General features: G+C 37.7%; 1 protein-coding gene across 5 annotated transcripts in view; it reads right to left on the reverse strand.

The window, feature by feature from the left end:
* Positions 1-272: 272 nt before the first annotated feature.
* Positions 273-22,628, reverse strand: part of ANLN (anillin, actin binding protein) — a 49,950-nt gene continuing 27,594 nt past the window's right edge. For 4 of the 5 annotated variants that reach the window (XM_054505227.2, XM_064575049.1, XM_064575048.1 and 1 more), the window contains 15 exons: positions 21,977-22,122; positions 21,606-21,753; positions 20,412-20,547; positions 19,616-19,798; positions 17,990-18,116; positions 17,201-17,249; positions 17,052-17,108; positions 16,566-16,604; positions 16,290-16,311; positions 15,065-15,177; positions 14,013-14,066; positions 9,684-9,770; positions 4,083-4,190; positions 3,042-3,214; positions 273-1,589 (listed from right to left, as the gene is read on the reverse strand). In XM_054505227.2, coding sequence (XP_054361202.2) covers positions 1,466-1,589; positions 3,042-3,214; positions 4,083-4,190; positions 9,684-9,770; positions 14,013-14,066; positions 15,065-15,177; positions 16,290-16,311; positions 16,566-16,604; positions 17,052-17,108; positions 17,201-17,249; positions 17,990-18,116; positions 19,616-19,798; positions 20,412-20,547; positions 21,606-21,753; positions 21,977-22,122 — 1,566 coding nt within the window. In that variant the 3' untranslated portion in view covers positions 273-1,465. The remainder of the gene's footprint in view (positions 1,590-3,041; positions 3,215-4,082; positions 4,191-9,683; positions 9,771-14,012; positions 14,067-15,064; positions 15,178-16,289; positions 16,312-16,565; positions 16,605-17,051; positions 17,109-17,200; positions 17,250-17,989; positions 18,117-19,615; positions 19,799-20,411; positions 20,548-21,605; positions 21,754-21,976; positions 22,123-22,628) is intronic. The other variant, XM_045864420.3, reaches the window with a different exon arrangement.

The following is a 22,628-nucleotide window of genomic DNA, read 5'->3' on the forward strand; positions in this document are numbered from 1 at the left end:
CCACCCAGTTTCTGCTAAGCACTCTCTGCTAACTATCTCCACGAAGGCACATCTAAGTACCATATTCTGTTGAAATGCCCCGGAAATGGATTCTTCAGCCACCTACTCCTTCAACAAAGACCCTAAGGACACATAAGCTGAGCACTGGGCTGGAGATAAAAAGATGAATGCGATCCTATCCATACAATCCCCTCAAGAAGCCCCATAGCCCAGATATAGCAACCACACACCACGCATTTACATAGTATTTTGTAAATAACGGATTCCTTAAGTCCTTTGCAAGCATTTATTTGGGTAAGAGATCATAAAATATATTTTTATAATACACATAACAAAAAACATTTGAATGAATACAAAATTAAATGACAGGAGGTGACAGAATTTAGATTCTGACAGAATCAGAATTTAGTGTTTATAAATGAGATCGTCAATAACTTTAACAATTCAGAGAAGAAATTCAAAGTGGATTTAAAAGTTGTGACCATGCTTTATAATACTTTATAATAAAAAAAAAGAATTGGGCTTTCAAAGGTAATGCATGACTTAAGTTTTTCAAAAGAGTTCATAATGTGCTTCTAGACACTGTCATACACGGACAAGGAAAAAAAAAAAAAAAAAGACAACTTTGGCAAGCAAAGTATTAGTCCATAGCAGCTTGGTGGAGTTTACTTTTATACAAAGACTCTTCAATTTACACTTATTCTTGTTATGGGAGCTGAAAGAACTGATAGGCCAAGTGGAATCTTAGCTATATAGTAAAAATAATTATTTTTTAAAAGCCTGTACGCTATGAAAATGTGCACCACACAGCATCTATAGAAACTGGGTAAATGTAAACCATGTGATTAAGTCTCCTAAGAAAACTAACCCCCAGATCTCACATAATATCCCACGTCCACATCTCTTGTTGAAGGCAGCCTCAAGCTTTAAACTAACGTACACTGGCTCTTTGAAAAGTTCTTCCTCCATTACTAAAAATGTTTCTAAAGTCCCTTGGAAGTTTTCTTAGTATTCGACTAACAAGATCTATCGTGATCAATAAACGATCACAAACTTTAGAAAGAAGTAGTGAGGATAGAGAAAGGATGACCAAGTCTCCAACCCCTGGAAAACCTTTCTACTTCAAGACCCACAGCTCCAAGAAGACAACTCAAAATTCTTACATTTAAAAAAATACTTTGTCATGAATAACTGAATAATTAGATTTCTAGGAAAATGAGGCTTTTAAATTAAGATTTAGCAAAATTGACTATAATGAATTTTCCTCCAATCATTTATGAATGACAGAAGAGAAAGTTGAAATTTTACATACAAAAGATATAAATACTGCATAATATGTAGTGAATATTGGCACATACCCTTTTGTATTTAAAGCATAAAATGCAATCAGCAAATCTGATGCTCTTAAGATACATTTATGACACAGCTCAAAAAACCTCTACACGGCCTGGCAACTTCCAACAGTTTAAGGCTTCCCAATAGGTTTGTAGCAAGCGTCAGGTTGCCAGAGGCGAATATCAACAAGAATTTGATTGAGTTTTTGCATCCAGAGATCCCGCTCTTCCTTGGTATCTGCAGACAGCCAGTTCCTACAGGAACAAACAAAGTCAGGATCCTTTCCCCCATTCCATACTGCCCTGTTCTCACGCTGGGGGGTGGGGGTGGGGGCGCGGCTAAACAAACCAGTAAAACGAGTTACTCATTACCAATTTTTAACAGATGCTAATCAAAAGCCCTATAGTGAGGTGCTTCTTCAATTGCAATAAAGGAAAATAATCCCCATAGGTTGGTTAACTGAATCAAAATTCACAGTGATCACGTTTGGTTAATGATGGAGTTTCCACACTAAAATGGTAACTGTCTTGTACAGGTGGTCTGTCCTGGGTAATCTGGTGGTGCAGGACACCCACTGAATGTGGACCACTTCCTAGCAAGAGTTAGCACACCTGGTCTTTAATCTGGGAGCTTCCCAAATTCCTCAGACCCGGGCTCCCTGAGAGCTGGAAGCACCAGCTTGTGGACCTTCCCCTGGCTCTACCAGTAACTATTTAGCTCGGTCTCCCATTATTTTTGGGTTAGTACTGTTAGTAGAACATGATATCTACATAAGTGATCTGAAGATCCTAAGATTTTTGTCTATCCTAACCTCTCCATCCATATCAGGAATCACTTCTCTGCACCCATATTGAGCCACAAGTTGAATAACGAGTTGATAAGGCAGGTGAGGGTGAGGAAGAGAATTCCCTAACTCACAAGCCAGATCATTCTTCTAGAGAACAGCAGCTGTCAGAAGGTTTTTATAGTGTACTCATTCTGTGTCTTTGTAATTTCTCCCCATTGGTACTAAAAATGGGATAAGCAGTGATCTGATCATCTATTAGTCAAAGGAGAGAACACAACACGAACAACAATAATAGTGACCATTTGTTGAGCTCATTCTATGAGCTCGAAACTGTGCTAAATGTGTTTACTCATCAATCTCTATTGTCACTCTGTGGAAACCGAGGTTTACATCCTGACTCAGTGTCTTATTACCAAAGGTAACCATGGCAAGTTACTTAACTTTGCTGGCCCTCACTCCCAACAGTTCATTCTCTTAATCTCCAACCAAAAATTTGCAGAGTAGCCTGAGACTGTTTTTTGTAAGTCACCTGATTTCATTGAGGGCATTTTTGGGTTGGAAAGGAAGGGACATGTAAAGTCTCTTTCAATAATACTTGCCTTCTCAATTATACACAAAACCTTCAGACTTAACCCAAAGTACATTAGCTAACTGCCTTGAAAATAGCTCCACTGTGAGTATACTGGAAAACAGGATTAGCTAAGATATAGCTTGAACGTTAGACTTTTTTTTTTTTAACTGTATTAATTTAGTTATTAGGTTGTTCCCTTAGTGATTGTGTGGGTTTTCTTTCCTCATTAAGATTGTACTCTCTTCAAAGACAAGGACCATCTCTGATATTTCTTAAAGTGGCGGGAACACAGTGGGCAATCAATCCCTTACTGGATGGAAGTACTTATGTTTGTAGCCTACTACGTACCTGGTGACACAGAGCGTGTCCCTGCACTGGCTGACGAGAGTCTCTCGGTCATCTTCTCTTTGTGGACGGACGGTAATTAGTTCAAACGTGTTGCGTCTTGCACAAAATTCTCTGTTGGCCGGTTCTATTTGATGACTTGTACAATTGGCCAGATTTATCCTTCCTATGGGATTCTTTAAAAACAAATTAAAAACAAACTAATAAAAAATAAACAAGACCATTTACATCAATAAGCATTAAGCAGTATTTGAGTTGGTACAAACTTAAAAAGCCATTAATTTAAAAGTTAAAATTTAATTATAAAAGGTTTAGAGGAACATATTTATCTGTTATTGTTTCTTGCTAGGAAAACAGAAACCACAAGTGCCAACTGGAGCTTTTAGCCAACTTAAAAAATAAACGCTTTGTTATGGAATACTTCAAAGAGATGCAGAATTAAAAGAGCAGTGGAATGAACTTCCATGTACCCATCAACCAGCTTCAACAATTAGAAACACACATCATTTTGTAATTCTGTGTATTTCTATTTCCCAGTTTGGGGATAATAAATAATCATACTTGAGCAATAATATTAAATTCTTTGAAAAGGAGATACAATTTATCACATAAAATCCTATTATCAAATTTTAGAAACAAAATCAAAATCACTATATTCCTGTGATGGTTTTCCATTACTGTTTTATCCCAGATTTAGGTAAGTCAACTATTAATAAAAACAAAAGTGAATTCAACATATTTCTGGCTAAAAATGTTATTAAAAAATAGTATGAAACATTCTAGGAGAAAATAAAGACAAATATATGCCTTATGGTATTTTAAGAGTGGTCAAATCACAGGGAATGGAAAAGACATGAAAGTTTTACTTACACACACACACACACACACACACATACACAGGTCTTGCAACAAGAACATTTATAGTGGCTTAGTAAACATACTCAAAGGGGCATCTGGGTGGGTGTGGAGACCAGTGGGAACCTCTGCATGAAACACTACATGGAAGTCAGGGCTTTCACCACTGACCAGGGCTATTAATATTACCTTTCGTTTCTCATCATCTGGGTAAGTCCAATAAGAGATACAATTTCCAGAAAGAACACACCATCTTCGATGCCAGGCACCAAAACCACTAACATCTTCAAATATGGTCTGAAAAGTCAATGAAATGTTAACTTTAGAAACTTGAGGATTGATTAAATGATAAATCTGTATGTTAAACTTCAATATGTTGATATACTTCATAGCTCAAAATCAACTTACATGATTTTCACCACCTCTTACCCTAGTAATGAAACTCACCGATTGCTAATATCCAGAAATTGACCCAGATTTTCAACATCATCTATAAGCATACAGCATTTAAGAACTTCCAGATATTAACCCCAAATAAATATCTCTATCTAATTTAGACCTTTTTAAAGCACACCTTTTTAAAGCATCATGTCCCAAACCAAATGCTCCTTAAACAAGGGAAAAGTGCTTTAAGTGTTGTGGGGTAGAATAATGGGAATATCATACCTTATATGTTGACAAAACCAATGATAGCTTAGTAAGTTAGACTTATTTTATGTAAAAGACCAGCATTTAACTTTTATTCAGAACAAAATGGGATTGGAAAAGAGTCAGCGATGATTCTTTTTTTTTTATTCTTATGTTAATCCCCATACATTACATCATTAATTTTAGATGAAGTGTTCCACGATTCATTGTTTGTGCATAACACCCAGTGCTCCATGCAGAATGTGCCCTCCTCAATACCCACCACCAGGCTAACCCATCCTCCCACCCCCTCCTCTCTAGAACCCTGTTTGTTTTTCAGAGTCCATCGTCTCTCATGGTTCGTCTACCCCTCCGATTTCCCCCGCTTCATTCTTCCCCTCCCGCTACCTTCTTCTTCTCTTTTTTTTTCTTAACATATATTGCATTATTTGTTTCAGAGGTACAGATCTGAGATTCAATAGTCTTGCACAATTCACAGCGCTTACCAGAGCACATACCCTCCCCAGTGTCTATCACCCAGTCACCCCATCCCTCCCACCCCACTCCCCACTCCAGCAACCCTCAGTTTGTTTCCTGCAATTAAGAATTCCTCATATCAGTGAGATCATATGATACATGTCTTTCTCTGTTTGATTTATTTCACTCAAATAATACCCTCCAGTTCCATCCACGTCATTGCAAATGGCAAGATCTCATTCCTTTTGATGGCTGCATAATATTCCATTGTGTATATATACACCGCATCTTCTTTATCCATTCATCTGTCGATGGACATCTGAGTCAGCGATGATTCTATGCCTTGACTGATTACTGTGATAAACATCCGAGCTCCCCGCCCCCTGCTGAGCCATCAAGCACACTGGGGAGCAGCTCCCTGCAATCAGGCAGCTGGTCAGCACATGCCTTAGACACACAAGCTACGTTCTAAGGAGGGGTAACACAGTCATGTCGGTTAAGGTCAGGACTCTGGGAAAGGCAACTAACAAATGGGGCTTTTTTCCATGGAGTACTTCTACTTAAAGTGTAAGTCGGAGCTGCCCCCCGCCACACCTCACTATTTTTTACTTGTAGTCCTACTGAGTCTTAATCACATAAAAGTCTTCACTTTGGATTTAAAAAGGGAAAAGACGTCCTTTAGGAAATACTATTTTAAAGAACAAAGCAAGTAAAAATGTAACAATGCTAGAGATCAGAGGTTGGCAAACTTTTCCTGTGAAGTACCAGAGAGTAAAGATGTTAAGACTGTGGGCAACCGGGTCTGTCACAACTATGCAATTCTGCTAGCGTAATGCAAAAGCAGTCATAGGTCATAGATGGTGTGTAAACAAATGAGCCCATGTTCCAATAAAACTTTATTTTAAAAAAGTAGCAAGCCACACGTTGCTGACCCAGCTAATATAGCTAATCTGAAAGCATCTTCGTGTCTGATTTCAGAATGCATTACAGCTTTTCCACCTTCACATGGATCAACTAAGCTTTACACCAACCCTAGGATAGCGGACATACACTCTTCTTGACTCACTAATTTGTGTGAATTTACCCAAAGTAGGCTTGAGTTAGAAGAGTACAAGCTCTAGCCATGGAGGAAAGTTACTTTGTGTGAAGATATATTTCTATGAGAGAAAGAAGTCTGAAATTTATTAGTTTAGTTAATTAACCCAAATTAATTAGCTTACTCTAACCATATATCTTCTTACGCCACCTTTATTTCTTCCTCCCCAGTTTATCCTCTTTCCTCCCCAAGGCATGTTTTTTCTAGGCAATACTGGCTCACAACCATTCAGGGAAAAAAGACAGGAATGTTGCTATTTTGATCTCAAGCACAAAATTAGTATAAATGACTCACCAGCTCCCTCTTATGTTTATGCTCACCCTTTACATCATAAAGCTAATAGACAAGGAAAAATTTGATGGGTGAGAATAACACATTATCATAATTATTACACCCGACTACAATCAGAGAAGAATAAAAAGAGGACAGCGTTTTCATTTTTATAGCTGAGGAAAGTTCAGGCCAAGGAAACTAAATGACAACACATAATCACAAAGCAGAACTGGAACCTTCTAGCTAATCCTGAACTTCCCTCCCTTGCTGTTCATCCGTCAAGGCAGAGTTAGACTAGCACCATTTTAGAATCATTTAGCAAGTTTCTTTGGTTGGTAGTCACCTTCCTTCCAGCTGTTCCTGGCATATCAGGAAGGAAAACGGAACCAAGCAACTTTAGTTTCAATTACTATCTCTATTTTAGAGAGGGCAGAAGTAATTAAAAGGTACGGTTTGGCAGGGGGTATAATTTATTTGGGGGAGTTCTGAGCAGTTTCTTAGCACATTTATGTAAGTGTGGATGTGATGGGCTATAGGGTCCAAGACAGCAAACCTGAAGAGATCTAACTGACATTAACCTAGGTAAGAGCCCAGCTCAAAAAGTCAGTCAGTCAGACATCATATGCAAATGAGCTAGCGGCCATAACAGAGTCTGTTAGTTGCTGAAGGTATCTATAGTAAAATATGAAAACATTTACATTAAAAGAAAAAGTCAATAGGTAAACACTGCCTTCACATCAGAAATTTATAAAAACACTTTTTCAAGAACATCTAGTGCCATCTACTGGATGGACATGTGAAAAAAACTTAAGGCAGTCTGGTTTATAGTCACATTGGCCACGGAACTCTTCTTTCTGCCCCCTCTGATAGCAACTGCAAACGGACACCCTCTGTATCATTCACATTCTCGCTTCACAAAGAAAACCAGATTAGATTTTCTCTACTTTGTGTACCATACCCACAATCTTCTATGTATCCTACACACATACTTTTCTCCTCTGATAATGGAAAAAGTATATAGTGGACCATTGAAACAGCCCAGAAGTTAGGGGTGCCGAAAATCCACATATAACTTTTGACTCCCCCCGACCCCCACCAGAATGAACTATTAATAGCATACTGTTGACCAGAAGCCATATCGATAACAGAGGCAGTCAATTAACACCTATTTTGCATGTTATACGTATTATAGACTGTATTCTTACAATAAAGTGAGTCAGAGAAAAGAAAACGTTAAGAAAATCATAAGGAAGAGAAAATACATTCACAGTACTGTATGTATTTATTGAAACAAATCCATATATAAATGGACCCACATGAGCGTTGTTCAAGGGTCAACCGTACTTCTGAATAAGATCAATCCCGTGAACGGTGGCTTGGATCTCATTTCTTCTCCCTCTCATGACCTCGTTCCACATATTACTCCTTAATCCTAGTGCAAGTTCCCCAGTGCATCTTCAATCTCTCTGCCCTATTAGAAGCCACCCAATTGAATTTAAAGATTCTCAAATCTCTCTGATCTTATTAAAATGTTAACCAAATCCTTCTTTCACCCTACATAGCTCTGCAAGTACCACGCTCTATCTCTTCCTCCTTTGCAGCCAAACTTAGTTTCAAAGCGCTGCTGGCATTCTCATTCCTCACCTCCCAACCTGTCCATAACCATCTGCAATCCAGCTTTGTTCTCTGCCTTGTAAATGAGTCCCACGGTCTCTGATAATAGGTCCTGATCTAACTTGACCACTCCCTCTTTCAGATTCTCTCTTTCTTGACAACCATGACACACTGCCCTCCCTGTAGGCTCCTCTGAGAGCTTCACTTTCGAGGTCTGTGGTTTAAATATTAGTGTTCCTCCTGGTTCTGCTTTGCTCAACTCTCCCTGAACTTTAATTACAATCTCTGTGATGCAGATTTCCAAATCTTCATCTCAACCAAAATGTCTATCTTGAGCTTCAAACTCAGATCTTTGGAGTCATCTAAAATTCAGATCATTTAAAACTTAACTTACCCAAACTTCCCACTTTGGGGGATGAAGGAACTGGCATGAAGGAACTTTCTGGGGCAATGTTTTAGACCTTAATAGAAATTTGGGTTATACAGATGTATGCTTGTGTTAAAACTCAGGGATATACACTTAAGATTTGGAGGAACACACTAATGTCTACAGTATACTTTAAAATTCTTCCCCCAAAATATGGTATTTTCAGCAATGGTCAGAGGGGTGGCTAGCAGGATGGCTAGGTAGTAGGTACATGATAAAGCAAGGATAGTAAAACACGTTAAACCCACAATCTAGATGGTGGGTATACGGGTGTTCAATGCTGTATATCTGCAACTTTCCACAAGAAAATCTGGGGGGCAAAAAACTTTCTCCCCAAACACGCACACTTGTTCCTCCCCCAAGATCCCTTCTCTTGGTGGCATCACTGCCACCCCACAAGTTGTACAGGCAGGGATCTAGGGGACAGCCTCACCTCTGCTTTTCCAGCCCCTCTGCTGCACAGTCAAATCACTGCGCCTGCTTCATCTCCCCAGGACAGTCCCCGCCACCCCTCGTGGAGTGACCGTCTCCTCACTGGTCTTCTTCAGGGCCGCCAGTCTCCAAACCTCCTTTCCACATGGCAGGGAGAATAACTTTTCTAAACCCCAAATATGATGTTATTCCTCTGCTTAAAATCCTACAAGTGTACGTCGCTGGCTTCAAGATACGGTCCAAGTTCTTTCGATGGCCCTTTAACCCTCAGGCCCGTCTCCCCTAACCACACTGTCCTCCGCAACACTCTCCTCCTCGCTCTTCCTCCTCCCCACATACACCCGCACCCAAGCGCCGGCTGAACTACCTGCCCCTCACTGTCTGTGCCCTCCTTATCTTTGGTGGGGGTGAGAGGGAGGGTGCAGAGAGTCCCTTTATCTGGAACACTTCTCCCCCCTCTCTCTCCCTGGCTAACTTACTCAGCAGTTTACAAGCTACTTCTTCCAGTGGCTTTCTTTAAGGCCCCTTACCCATTTTCCAGACCTGATGTCCCACCAGTTACCCCCAGGCCCTCTACGCTCCCACCTATTACAGCACAGCATTGCACTTGCCAGTCTACTTGTGTTTCTCCCTACCATACTAAAAGTTTCTGAGGGGAAGGATTATTTTGTGTAGCCTGTTGGATTCCAGTACCAGAACCGTGACTGGCATAGAGCGGACATGCAACAAATCTTGACTGAACCAGTGTATCACATAATCACATAGGTGGTCATTCCTATGTGAAACCAAGTCTATACTTCACAATACGGAAAAAGGAAAATATAGATTAAGCAATGTTACTTACTAGAAAACCTCTTTCTTCAACACTTGAATTCACCTGACATTTTATTTTTAAATAAATATGACCTTCCAAAGGAGATAAAAAGGGCACCTGCGAAGACAGAGGGTAAGTTATTTGCAAAACTGTTTCAAAGTGTGATTTTTTTTTTCTTGATAAAACATGTATAAACCATGAATAAAGAAGATTATGCCTTGAAAGCACAGTATTTTCTAAAGCTGGAATGTAAAACAGGTGGTCCCAAAGGCCACTGGTTCCTTAGCAACAAATGCTTTGGAAGAATAAATTCATTCAAGGTAGAGTTTGATAAAAACAGAACCCTAAGTTCCAAGTTAATGTGATTAAAAAAAATATATAGATTTAAGACGAGATTACATGTGCTTATTCATTCTCCATCAACAGAATATACTCCACTGGTAAATTAGCAGCAATACTCAGCAATAAAGAATAGTGAGCTGCAGAAATGGAAAAGCTGATCCCCAAATTCATATGGAATTACAAAAGGTCCCCATTATTAATAACCAAAACAATCTTGAAAAAGAACAAAATTGGAGGAATCCTACCTCCCAACTTCAAAACTTAATCCAAAGCTACAGTCATCAAAACAGTGTGGTAAGGGCATAAGGAAGATCTATAGACTAAAGGAACAGAATTGAGAGCCCAGAAATAAACTCATACAGCTATGGTCAACTGATTTTCAGCAGGGGTGCCGAGGCCATTCAATCAGGAAAGAGCACTCTTGTAAACAAATAGTGCTAGGGAAACTGGATTTCTACCTGCAAGAGTAAAGTTGGTTCCCTATCTCCTATCATACACAAAAATTAACTGAAAATGGATCAAGGACCTAAAACCAGGAAACTCTTAGAAGAAAACATAGGAGTAAATCTTCATGATCATGGATTTAACAACAGTCTCAGATATGACACCAAAGCATGAGCAACAACATGGAACAACAAAATAGATAAACTAGACCCTATCAAAATTGAAAGCTTTTCAGTGAGGATAGAACTACTACATAGTCAAAAACAATCTCACTTCTAGGTATTTATCCAAAAGAATTAAAACCAGATTCTCAAGGGATGTGTGCACTCCCGTGTTCACTGAATTCTTCACAACAGCAAGAGGGGCAAACAACCTACATGCCCCTCAACAGATGAAGGGATACAGACAATATGGTACTGAATCCTTTCTCCCCACTTCTCAGTATGAAAACTACTCTAGGCCACCCAGATCTTGTTCTTCTCAAAGGAGGAAGTCTGTCTTCCAGGCTCTGAAATACCCGTTTATGTTCTCTTTTGTGCCCGAAGCCATAGCCTGCATTTTGCACCCTAGGTTCTTGAGAGGAAATATCGTGCCTTTTTCGTGTTTGTTCTCCTAGCCTACTGCCAACTTATATCCAGGCGTTTCAACAAACGTTTGCTAAAAGGATATTGTTTGGCCAAATAAATACCCAGTTTTCCTATTAAAAAAAAAAAGAAAGAAAACGTGGTACACAGGTAACCCCTGGATTTTCAAAAGTCTGCCCACTTCACTTTTACAAAAGACCTACGTTAGTACCTGTTTTTGCTAACTAAAAGAAATCTGAAGAGGATTTTCACTTTCATGAAAAAAGGCAAAAAGCAAAAATGGCATTTGGCATTTGTGTTTGCAGCTAGTGGTTGTGGAGGCAGCAAGAGTGGCCCCAGCTCTTTCCCCTGGGGACCACACCCAGCACCTCCGCGTCCAGCCGCTGGAGCTCTGAGGGGGTCTGGGAGCATCTGTGCTGTACCTCGATTTATTTTGTGCATCTGTTAGCAAAATGTGGCCTGAGGTACCAGAAAAGCCGAAGAGAAGTTACTTTTGAGTGGAAAAAACTTCTTTTAGGTGAAGACTGGTTTCCAACAATTCAGTCCTCCAACACAATAAAGATAAGTTAAAGGGGGAAATCTTGGCCAGAAAGTGTAGATTTCCAGAGACTAATTCCATGAGACAAACCTCTAACTTTCTGAATTTAAAAGGCATCCATAAGGGCGCCTAGGTGGCTCAGTTGGTTAAGCGACTGCCTTCAGCTCAGGTCATGATCCTGGAGTCCCAGGATCGAGTCCCGCATCGGGCTCCCTGCCCCGCAGGGAGTCTGCTTCTCCCTCTGACCCTCCCCCCTCTCATGTGCTCTCTCTCATTCTCTCTCTCTCAAATAAATAAATAAAATCTTAAAAAAAAAAAAAAGTCATCCATAATGTAGAATCAAAACATCATGTGCCTCATTATCCTTCTTCTTATAAATTCCCTCGTTCTTTCCTTTTCCATGTGGTCAGGTTTTAAGTTCCTCAGGCTCTCAATGCTAATTAATAGATTTCCACATTGAACCCAAAGAATGCTGCTGGTAAAAAGAATCTCATAAAAACTAGAAGAAAATGTCCACTTTTACTCTACAGCTGTGAAAAGCTCACAATATTCTTGGGCAGAAGCTTGTCCTGATGAGGTGAATTGGGAATATTCACAAAACGGTCAATATCACTACCCCCCTGCTGAGTGTAGAAACATGTGAAAATGTATGATCCTATTCTGTTTTCTGTTTAACAAAAGGGTCTTTGACGATATTCACACTTCTAAGATTATTGTTAAGAGCTATAAAATGTAGCTTATAACCAGCATGGCTGTAATTTTTCATACAGTGGGATATTTCTGAGAGAGAGGGGTACTGTTAATAAGTATACTGGGCCAATGGGCGTACACCAGAATAGTTTTTGCACACAGGAGAACACCTGATCACTCTTCCTATAACCTTGAAATTCGACAATGCTAACTGGTTGTTTTACTTCACAACTGTTTGCCCTATTACTATTTAAAATGACATCTCTATTTTCAGTAGGGCATAAATACCTATGAGGTTTCTTTACGTCAAAAGATAGGCTGTGAGATGTCCTTCTCCCTTTATCCATGAAAGTGTAATAAAATCTATGACTATTTTGGATTCTTTATTCAAAGAAAGGATTTGAGAGCCTGTGACTCATTGAGATTCATAATTTAAATTGCAGGATGCCAGATTTAACCTCAAATAGGAAGGCAATCGCTATCAGTGGTATCCTAAATCCATAGAGCAAACAGTCTGGGTAAACTTCAATAGAAATTCCATTCTGAAGGTGATCTCAGAGATAACCTTTGTGACTGTTGTATTGTTGGTCACAGCACCAATAAAATAAGCAAACACTCCCTTATATCACTGGTATCTGGTAGGATATGGGTGACTTGTCTATTCTCTCAAAGTCAATTAGGTAGGGTTATTATATGAGTATAGAAGGTCTTCCATTTTTCTCACCAACTTGAACACTGAACTTAACTATTTTAGATATTCTCCTACATCAACTATAAACTATTAGAATAAATATTTGCTTCCTCCTGCCACTCACAAAAACACATTTGGGACAAATTTTATGTCTGATTATATTGTATTTGATTCAGAAAGACACTTCAGAGTATTAGACAGAACCAATTAAATTGAGTGATTTGATTTTGTACTAAATCATGTGGTTGGCTTTTTAAGTTATAATTTCAAAGAAATTAAGAGAATGGAAATACCAGACTTTTTTAAATTTGTAAGTGTGATATTTTGAATTAAAATGGCACCCAAACAATTTTTCAAGACCAGTCTATACTTAACATACATCATTGAAACCTCTTTCATTTTAAAGATTAACAAAATCTCTTACATGCAGAAATTGGCATTTTGTAAATTTCTATATACCCACAGAATGCTTGTAACTGATCTTTGCAAGGATATTAAAAATCCTAAAAACAAAAACCTTCTACAACATATGATTATATTTAGTATAATTTTAGTGTTAAATGCATTTTAATTTCAAAATCACTAAACAAAGCATCATCTACATGGCAATATACCTATTAGACAACTGAGACCAGTTTTATCTGAAACATCACCAGTAGCTCTTTCAATATAGGGGAGGTCAACAATATTGAATACTAAAATTTTAGTTTTAGACAACTGAATACATTTTAGTGTTAGTTATTAATTTGGTGTTTTAGTACCCAGGAAATCAAAGTCGAAGTGAATCTTAAAAGAATTGTAACGTGAAAAAAGAATATAGAAGAAAAGCCCAAGTACCAAACATGCATGAAAAAAAGAGGACAAAAAAAAAAGCTTTAAAGAACTATGAGAATAAAAAAAAAGATGCCCACCTGCAAGAATCTAAAGAAAGAATAATGTACACCATGTCCTTAATTATTTAAAATAACCAAGAACACATAAGAGTGGTTAGTAAAATGAATACATATGAGCCAAAACTTCAAGATTGATTTTTTAAGCTCATTAGTTTCAAGCAAAGAAAATATGGCAACCTTTTCCCGGAACATATAGCCCAGTAGCTCTCGCTCTTTTACATCATAATTTATCTAAAACAAACAAAATAAAAGACAAAAAGAAAAAAAGACTCAAGATCACTCAATTTGTTAAACTAGCTAAATTACTAAATAAAAAGTTATATACATTTTTTTAAATTAACATGTTAAAATAAAACACATTTATGCATTAACAATAATCAAAATTTCAAAGGTAATCTGTTTTTGTCTATTAACTAAAAGAAAAATGTTTCATAGAAATTTCAAGGTAGATTGTTTTAATTTAACCTAATATTCTCTACTGGGAAAACAAGATCCCTGAGAAATGAAGTGACTTTGCTCAATTTTAAAAAGGAAATTACTAGCAGGGTCAATACTAGAAACTAGGCCTCCAAATGTTTATACTTCCTCACCTCCATATTCTGACTAGGAAAATCTCTTAAAATACTTAAAAATATCCCTGTATTATACCACAGGAGTTAGCCCAAGGACCAAAGTTTGCCACTAGTTCTCTCACTCTTTAAATGGTCTTGTTGGCTATTAAAAGTTTAGTCATATCACATTATGGTGAAAAAGCACTCAATAGGGACAGAACACAGATCTGAACTTTGAAGCTTTTAACTTGGGGAGGAAAGTATGGGAAAGAAATCCCTTTGATTCATGAGTACTTTCTAAGAAAGTAACCTATCCTTCCCTATCTTATCAAAACTAAATCTATAAAATAGTATTCATTTCAAAATATCGGTTCAAATGGGCAAGCTGCCATGTTTAAAACTGTAAGCTTAACATCTACATGCAAGAAGTAATACTCCTGTAGTCAGAAGTAACAGTTAGAATAAATCAGTATACACTGCTTTGAAGATTTAACTATTAAGAAACAGAGAGAGAAATACTTCCAACATCAAAAATGTAGGGACACCCATGCCTAGTTAAAATGTACCAATTCTAAGAACATACATTTTCAGCCAAAGATTTCAAATACTTGAAAGTCCTGGGGCATTTCCATTGACCTAATTTTTCTACAAGTAAATAAATACATAAATTTGGATTACCTTGTCCAGAGCAAATTTAGTGTTTCCTACTGAAGATAACGACAGCGTGTATGATCCAACCAGGGCAAAGTTGCTGGTGCGCACAGCATTGAGACCACCTGGACTGGCCATGACTGTAGAGAAAGGAAATGAAGGTTAGTTCAGAGTGACTTCTTTTTTTTTTTTTTTTAAGATTTTATTTATTTATTTGATACAGAGAGAGAGAGAGAGAGGAATCACAAGTAGGCAGAGTGGCAGGGAGCGGCAGAGGGAGAAGCAGGCTCCCCGCTGAGCAAGGAGCCCGATGTGGGACTTGATCCCAGGACCCTGGGATCATGACCTGAGCCGAAGGCAGATGCTTAACGACTGAGCCACCCAGGCGCCCCCAGAGTGACTTCTGTGAGTATAGGTAACAACTCTTCACCACAGCCCAATAGAAAGAAATTAAGCTGTCACAGAGAAAACTGCCTCATTTTCCTCCATCTTGAAAGGATGAAAGAAAACTGTTGAGTACCTTATATTTAACTTAGGTGAAGTAGCATAGACATTTCTTATCACTCCTTTGGGATGATGTATTTTTAAGACACAGAACTTAAAAATGTATACATAAAGCAATTTTCCTAAAAGAGATGTGAAAAGTCTTCATTGCTCTAGTCTAGGATGACATAATTAGCAGTAGAGACTGTCTCTGCAAAGTTCTTCTTAGTTACCTTCTTGTGCCAAGAAGAGACCAGAGGCCCAAAGGAGGTGAGTGAAACCAGCTCCATCCTAATCCCCTTTGGAAAACTCAGGCCGAAAGCCACTCTAGAGAATGCCTTTCCCAGATTCCTGGCACCCAGGTTCCCAGTGAACTAGAAGGATGCTTCTCTGACATGATACAATGCCAGTCATGATCAGTAAAGTTAGAAAGAAGTCCGGTCCACAGTGTGGAAAGCACAGAACGCCAGAAGCTGGGGTGAAGAGTAAAGCCAGGGGCTGCAGCTGTGGCCGGGTAACAGGGTATCCCACGGGTACTGCCTGCTAGAGCCTGAATGACGTGAGGCCGGGCGGCCTATGGCGACATCTGACAGCATGCCGTTCTGCCCAATAATCTCACATGTTACCAAAAGCCATACAGAAAACATTATTCAAAGGAGACTAAGGTGAACACTCATCAAGACGCCTGTGTGTATAACGTGTGTGTGCCGTTGCTTAGCTTGTGCTTGTTCCTTATTCTGTTGTTCGAAATAGTTCAAGATTCACTCACCTGAAGAATGAAGGCTGCTTTTCTAAAAAAAAAAAAAAAAAAGTATAAAGAAGCATAAGTTATTTCCTTTATTCGATACAAAGATTTAAATATTAAACTCTTTAAAACTGCAAAGATTTCAGTATTTTTCCCTACTTGAAAATCAGAGATTTTCTCCCTAGTAGTATAAAGATTTCTACAGTGCTAAGGGTTTAAAAATGGCTAACCAATTTATAATGCTGTGTGTAAGATGCAGATTTCTCAAGGGAGCTAAATTTTTTTTAAGAATTTACTTACTGTGGTTATAGATGTGAGAAGTCGCTTTGGAGTAATCGCCTGGAAGAAAAGATAACAGTGTCCTTCCTGCTAAGCATTACGATTCAGAGCTTAAAACTAACCAACCCTGAGATACTCCCACATAGAAAATAATCCTGAAATAGGAATACATTATACTTGAGTCCTCTCTTAAGGCTTTCCCTATACTGTCATTCCCGTTTTTATTAGAACTAAAATAAAATCCTGCTAGATGATGACTTAGGAAAAGCACAACAGAGCAAAGACTGGGAAAACTGGAAACCAACATGCAGATACTACTGCTTTAGCCTGCACATCAGTCCTAAGTGCTGGTTAACCGAGGACATGGCAGGCAAGAGTGCAGAAGAAAGGCCTGAGAGACATTTCAGTGGGCTATAAAAGCTGGTTGTCAAATAAATGTGGAACAATTAAAACTGACATATCTATTGTTTCTGATAATAATACTCTTACTGGGTTTTTCATTCTCACCTTGGACTTATATGCCTTTTTCTTCTTATCAGGGCCTGAGAGATCTTTCTTTTGTACCTACACACAAACCCAAAACATAATTAGTTTAAGATCTAGTATCTCTAAGAAAAACATAATACTGGTTATTTTGGAAAGCTTTCACTGCTTACCAAGCTGTAAACTTCAATATTTATTTCAAAGTCATTGGACACATCTTGCCTGGAAAAATAAATCATTAAATAAAATAGTAAGGAAAACATCGACTTAATGCCATTAAAAGTTATGCCACTAACAGTGTTATTATTCTGCAGTAAAGGAATTCACGGTGTTAACTACAGGCAGTTGTTACAAACTATTAAAGAATATAAAAACTGGTAAGAACAGTCTGTTTTTCCTATGATACAAGTCAAATCTTTTCTTCAGTATCTTACAACTCAAGATCTTTAATAAGTACTTTTTTTCTAACTAGATTTTGATTCTGTATTTTCACAATATATTTGTGACACTAAATACATCTTTTCAGTGAGTTAGAATAGTAAGTACATTTAAGATTTAAAACATATATATATATATATACACACACATAAAATTAAGGCTCAGATTTTATATATATTTTTATTTGTATTTATTTATATAATATATAATCTGGACCTTAGTCATTTTTATAATTTATTTATATAATATATAATCTGGACCTTAGTCATTTTTATATATGTAATGTATATTTATATTTTATGTATATATCAACACATTAAATACCTGTAGTCACATGGAAGAAATGTGCTACTCAACGGGAAAGAAATATCAGAAACATACAAAAGATTGAAATCAACAAACTGAAACAGAGTTATTTGTCCATATAAGAATACAGCTACTGCATTTCAAAGACTATACATTCCATCTGTATTCTCTATTAAACGAAAAATATGTTTAAACTGTCAAAAGCCTAATTTACTTACAGAGTAAATGTAGTAATGAATGTCAGAGCATCACCATTAAGAGAATTTGAAGTACATGCTAATGGTGTGGCTACCATATTTTCAGCTCCTGCTTTCAGTATAATTAAGAAATAGTGATTTGCTGCATCTGCAAAAAGTAATCACATTACATAATAAGCACAAGCAAAATCAGATTTGGCTAATCAGCATTTTGGAAGACCAAAGGAAAAAGTAATACTGCGATGAATTTATGTAATTTATCTAAAAATTACTAAAATCAACTTTCCAGATACAAACCAGCTAGGTTAGACACATAAGCAGATAATCATAATCATCATCAATAAGTTTCATCAAGGTCTCTTTCTATTATTGATTGTGAACTGAAATAATGTCACTCCATATCCTTCCATTTCTGCTGACTTCAAATTTTACCTATTGATCCCTAATCCTTTAGCTAACAGTATATTCCTCAAAAAGGGAAACTATGGTTTATTATTTCAAAACTGAGATTAAAATACTGTATTTCTGTGAAAGTTACTCGGAGATAAATTCTAATAAAAACATACTGTTTCTTCACTGTCTGTTAGTAAATACCCATGTCTCAAGGTACATACTATTATTACCGATAGATTTCTTCCAGACCACACCAAAATTAGAAAACAGCAACAATCAGAACCTACATTACCTTGTTCCTACAGGAATGCTCCAACTTTTAAACATCTCCATTCTTTATTTTCCCTGTACCTTAAATTCACTTCTCACCTATGTTTAACTCTCCTTCTCCTCAAAGAGAACGGCCCATGCAAATGAAAACATAAAGGAATCTTAAAAGAACTTCATGAAAATTTAATGAAACTCTGATTTTATTAAGCTTGCTATAATTACCCTGCCCTGTTTTCAGATCCTGGTGCCATATTCTCCTTTGCCCACTTTGCTATGATTTATCATAGAATACATGTTTAGAAAAGTTTACTTTTTCAATCTAGAGTGACAAAGGCAATAATAATTTCAATAGAATCATCTTCACTGGGTGGTCATCTTCACCTCTACAACCAATAATTCAAGATTTTTGGGATGAATTTTAAATAGAATAGAGTAAGTAAAGTAGATTCTCCTCAGTGTCCCAATACTTTCCACAGTAAAATTAAATAATGAAAGTTGAATGATCTGCTGTATCAAGATATCTCATCTTAGGAAAATATTTTATGCTCAAAACTATGTTTAGAGGCACCTGGGTGGCTCAGTTGGTTAAGCGTCTGCCTGCGGTTCAGATCATGATCTTGGGGTCCTGGGATAGAGCCCCGCAGCCTGCTTCTCCCTCTGCCTCTGCCCCTCCCCCTGCTTGTGTTCTCTCTCGTTCTCTCTCAAAATCTTAAAAAAACAAACAAACAAACAAAAATCTATGTTTAACTTGCCTTCCTTTCAGTTAGAGCCATGTCTGTTCCCATGTGGATCAGCAACCCCATATATGAAATTTTCCCTTGGTTATTTTTACGTATATATCTTCATTAAAGGAACTAAAGGCCCAAATACAAGCTGTGCGTCGTTTTGCATGCTCTACTTGCTCCCATTTGCATAATTCCTATCTAGGTAAGGCTCATAATTTAACATAGGATCTAGAAGTGATGCAAATAAAAATCACCATACCTGGTTTCTGAACTGTACCACAGACAAAATCTGCTTTTAGAGGCAAGCGGATTTCTGACAAAGTAACTGATCCTTTGGATGGGACAAATTCACTTGGGGCAATGGGACCAGTCTTATTCTTCCTCTGAGGCCCTTCACTCTTCAATTTATTCAACTCCTCAATCAAAAGTGTTCTCTTCTCAGCTATGTAAAAATATGCAATATCACAAATATGAAAAATTGCAAATGTTTCTACAGGAGACCAATTCAAGAAAACGCACTGATGTGGCAAAGGTACTTAAGATCAAAGACAAGCAGGTGGTAGGTTGTTGGGTAAAACCGTGACTGCTCATCTGTTTAAAACATCTTGATAATTTAATGCTTGAACTGTTTGCCAGTTTTCTTGCGTGGTATAATTTCTGCACGCTAACATGCCCTGTCATCCATCACTACACATACACAACAAAACTCACATACTTTTTTAGCTACATGTGGATAGCTAGGTGCAGAGACAGTGTGTGTATATGAATACACACACACATATGTAAATATATTCATATATTCATTTTTGGCATACTCTTCACAACTACATTTCTTCAAATGCATTCCAATTCCTTTCACCTTTTCTGCAAACTACAGTTTGTTTTACGTGCAGAGTATTCACAAATGTTGTAAGAAACAAAAACATAGATCAACTGAAACAGAAAAAGCCCTTTCTTTAAAATAGAGATTTCTAACTATCCTAGACAAAAGAGTCTTTCCTGGTTTGAAATTCTGTTGGAATTGTTTCAAATTGTTTCAAGTGTATCACACGTACTTGCAATGAGGAGAAGTCTTTCCGCTTCAGCTTCTTCTAGTGACCCTTTTCCGTGATCTTCATCAACACAACAGTTAAGAGCCTGGCTAGCTTGATAGATTACTGTCTGCTGCAAATTTATTTCATTATTGAGTTCCTAGGGAAACCAACGAAAGGAGGAAAAAACTAAAATCTTTATCGCCATTTTTACTTTATTTTTTTTTTAAAGATTTTATTTACTTATTTGACAGAGATAGAGATAGCAAGAGCAGGAACATAAGCAGGGGCAGAGGGAGAGGGAGAAGCAGGCTTCCCGCCGAGCAGGGAGCCCAATAGGGGCCTTGATCCCAGGACCCTGGGATCATGACCTGAGCCAAAGGCAGACGCTTAACGACTGAGCCACCCAGGCACCCCATTTTTACTTTATTTAAACTTCAGTTCTTATTAAGCCTGTTGGATAATTTCCAAAATATCCAGAGTAAAGTCAAAATGTTACTGTTTCACAGTTCAAGTGTATATACTATGCACCAAAAACATTCAACATGCTGCTATAATTACATTGTAAACATTCTTTCTTATGAAAAGACTTTCTACTCATATCTATTAAAATTATAGGGCGCCTGGGTGGCTCAGTTGGTTAAGCGACTGCCTTCGGCTCGGGTCATGATCCTGGAGTCCCGGGATCGAGTCCCGCATCAGGCTCCCTGCTCACCAGGGAGTCTGCGTCTCCCTCTGACCCTCCCCCCTCTCATGTGGTCTCTCGCTCTCTCTCATTCTCTCTCTCAAGTAAAAAAAAAAAAAAAAAAAAAAAAAAATTATAACTGGGGCTATGTTCAACAAAGTAGTAAAGATTTAGAAATTATCTGATTCATTTTATTTAAATTACATGTATGTTATACTTTTAAAAATGCCTTCCTTAGCATAAAAGAACCTGTAAGGGCAAAACAAATTTCACACTTCACCACCATCCAACTTATACTTTAAGGATATTTATGACAAACATGTTTAAATATTTCAGAAATATCAAACAAGCTTCCAGCGTTTCCAACAAAGGAGACCTTCCTTTCTCAAGTTACACTGAATTCAAGAGCAATTTACTGAGTGTGTCAGACAATGCTCTAATCAGTCGGGATATAGAGATGAATAAGGCTGGGCCCTTGTCCTTAAGGAATGTACAGAAAACATTCCAAATCTCCTTTCCACAGAAGTACATACCTGCATTTTCTGTTTGATATTAACTTGACCAGGAAAGGCATTCTTTTTCTCATCTAACTTTGAAGTAACATCTTCCTTCCGAACAATCACCTGCTTTACTGAAGGACGTTCTGTTTCCTTGAATCTTTGAGATCTGTATGCATCAATGCTTCAGGAAACAAGGTATACTCTATTAGAAATCCAGCAACACATTGAGAGCTCTCTTTTATTGAACATGTGGAATGAAAAATGCCATTTGGTAAAAGAGAGGCTGACAAAAGTTATTCCATAGTTTTATAAGTGAATTAATAACATAATTATAAATTGTAACACAACTTGCTATATCTAAACCATGACCCTTAGTGAGTGAATGCCTTCTGAAACATTCTTACCTATAAAGAAGATCACGATCTTCAGAACCAATGCCATCACCTGACTCAGCTCGAGGGACACGGGTTCTTTGGAATTTTCCTGGCTTTGGACTTTCATCACTTACACTGGTGTCTTCCAATTCCAATCTAGGTGAGGAAACTAAACTCTGCAGTGGAGCACATCAGGTATTAGTAGATTTTATGGATGACATGGATTCTAAATGATAATTCTGAGGGAAGGAATAAATTCTCTATTGTTAGGAATAAACATCCAATAAGTCAACTGATTCATCATAAAAACAAAGCTAACTAAAATAAGTTCCTAAATAGTAAATGAATAAAAGTTCAAAGACTGCTAAAACCTACATTTGCAACTCTCTTAAAAAATATTTCTAATTGGGGCGCCTGGGTGGCTGAGTCATTAAGCGTCTGCCTTTGGCTCAGGTCATGATTCCAGGGCCCTGGGATCGAGCCCCACATCGGGCTCCCTGCTTTGCAGGAAGTCTGCTTCTCCCTCTCCCACTCCCCCTGCTTGTGTTCCCTCTCTCGCTGTGTCTCTCTCTGTCAAATAAATAAATAAAATCTTAAAATATATATATATTTCTAATTGAATCAATTTCCCGAGCTACAGTTATTCAATTTAGGGTGATAGCTAATAATAATAGTCGGCTGT

Source organism: Mirounga angustirostris, unplaced genomic scaffold, assembly GCF_029215605.1.
Source record: "Mirounga angustirostris isolate CCGP_5_RB_7025 unplaced genomic scaffold, mMirAng1.0.hap1 SCAF_12, whole genome shotgun sequence".
NCBI lineage: Eukaryota > Metazoa > Chordata > Mammalia > Carnivora > Phocidae > Mirounga > Mirounga angustirostris.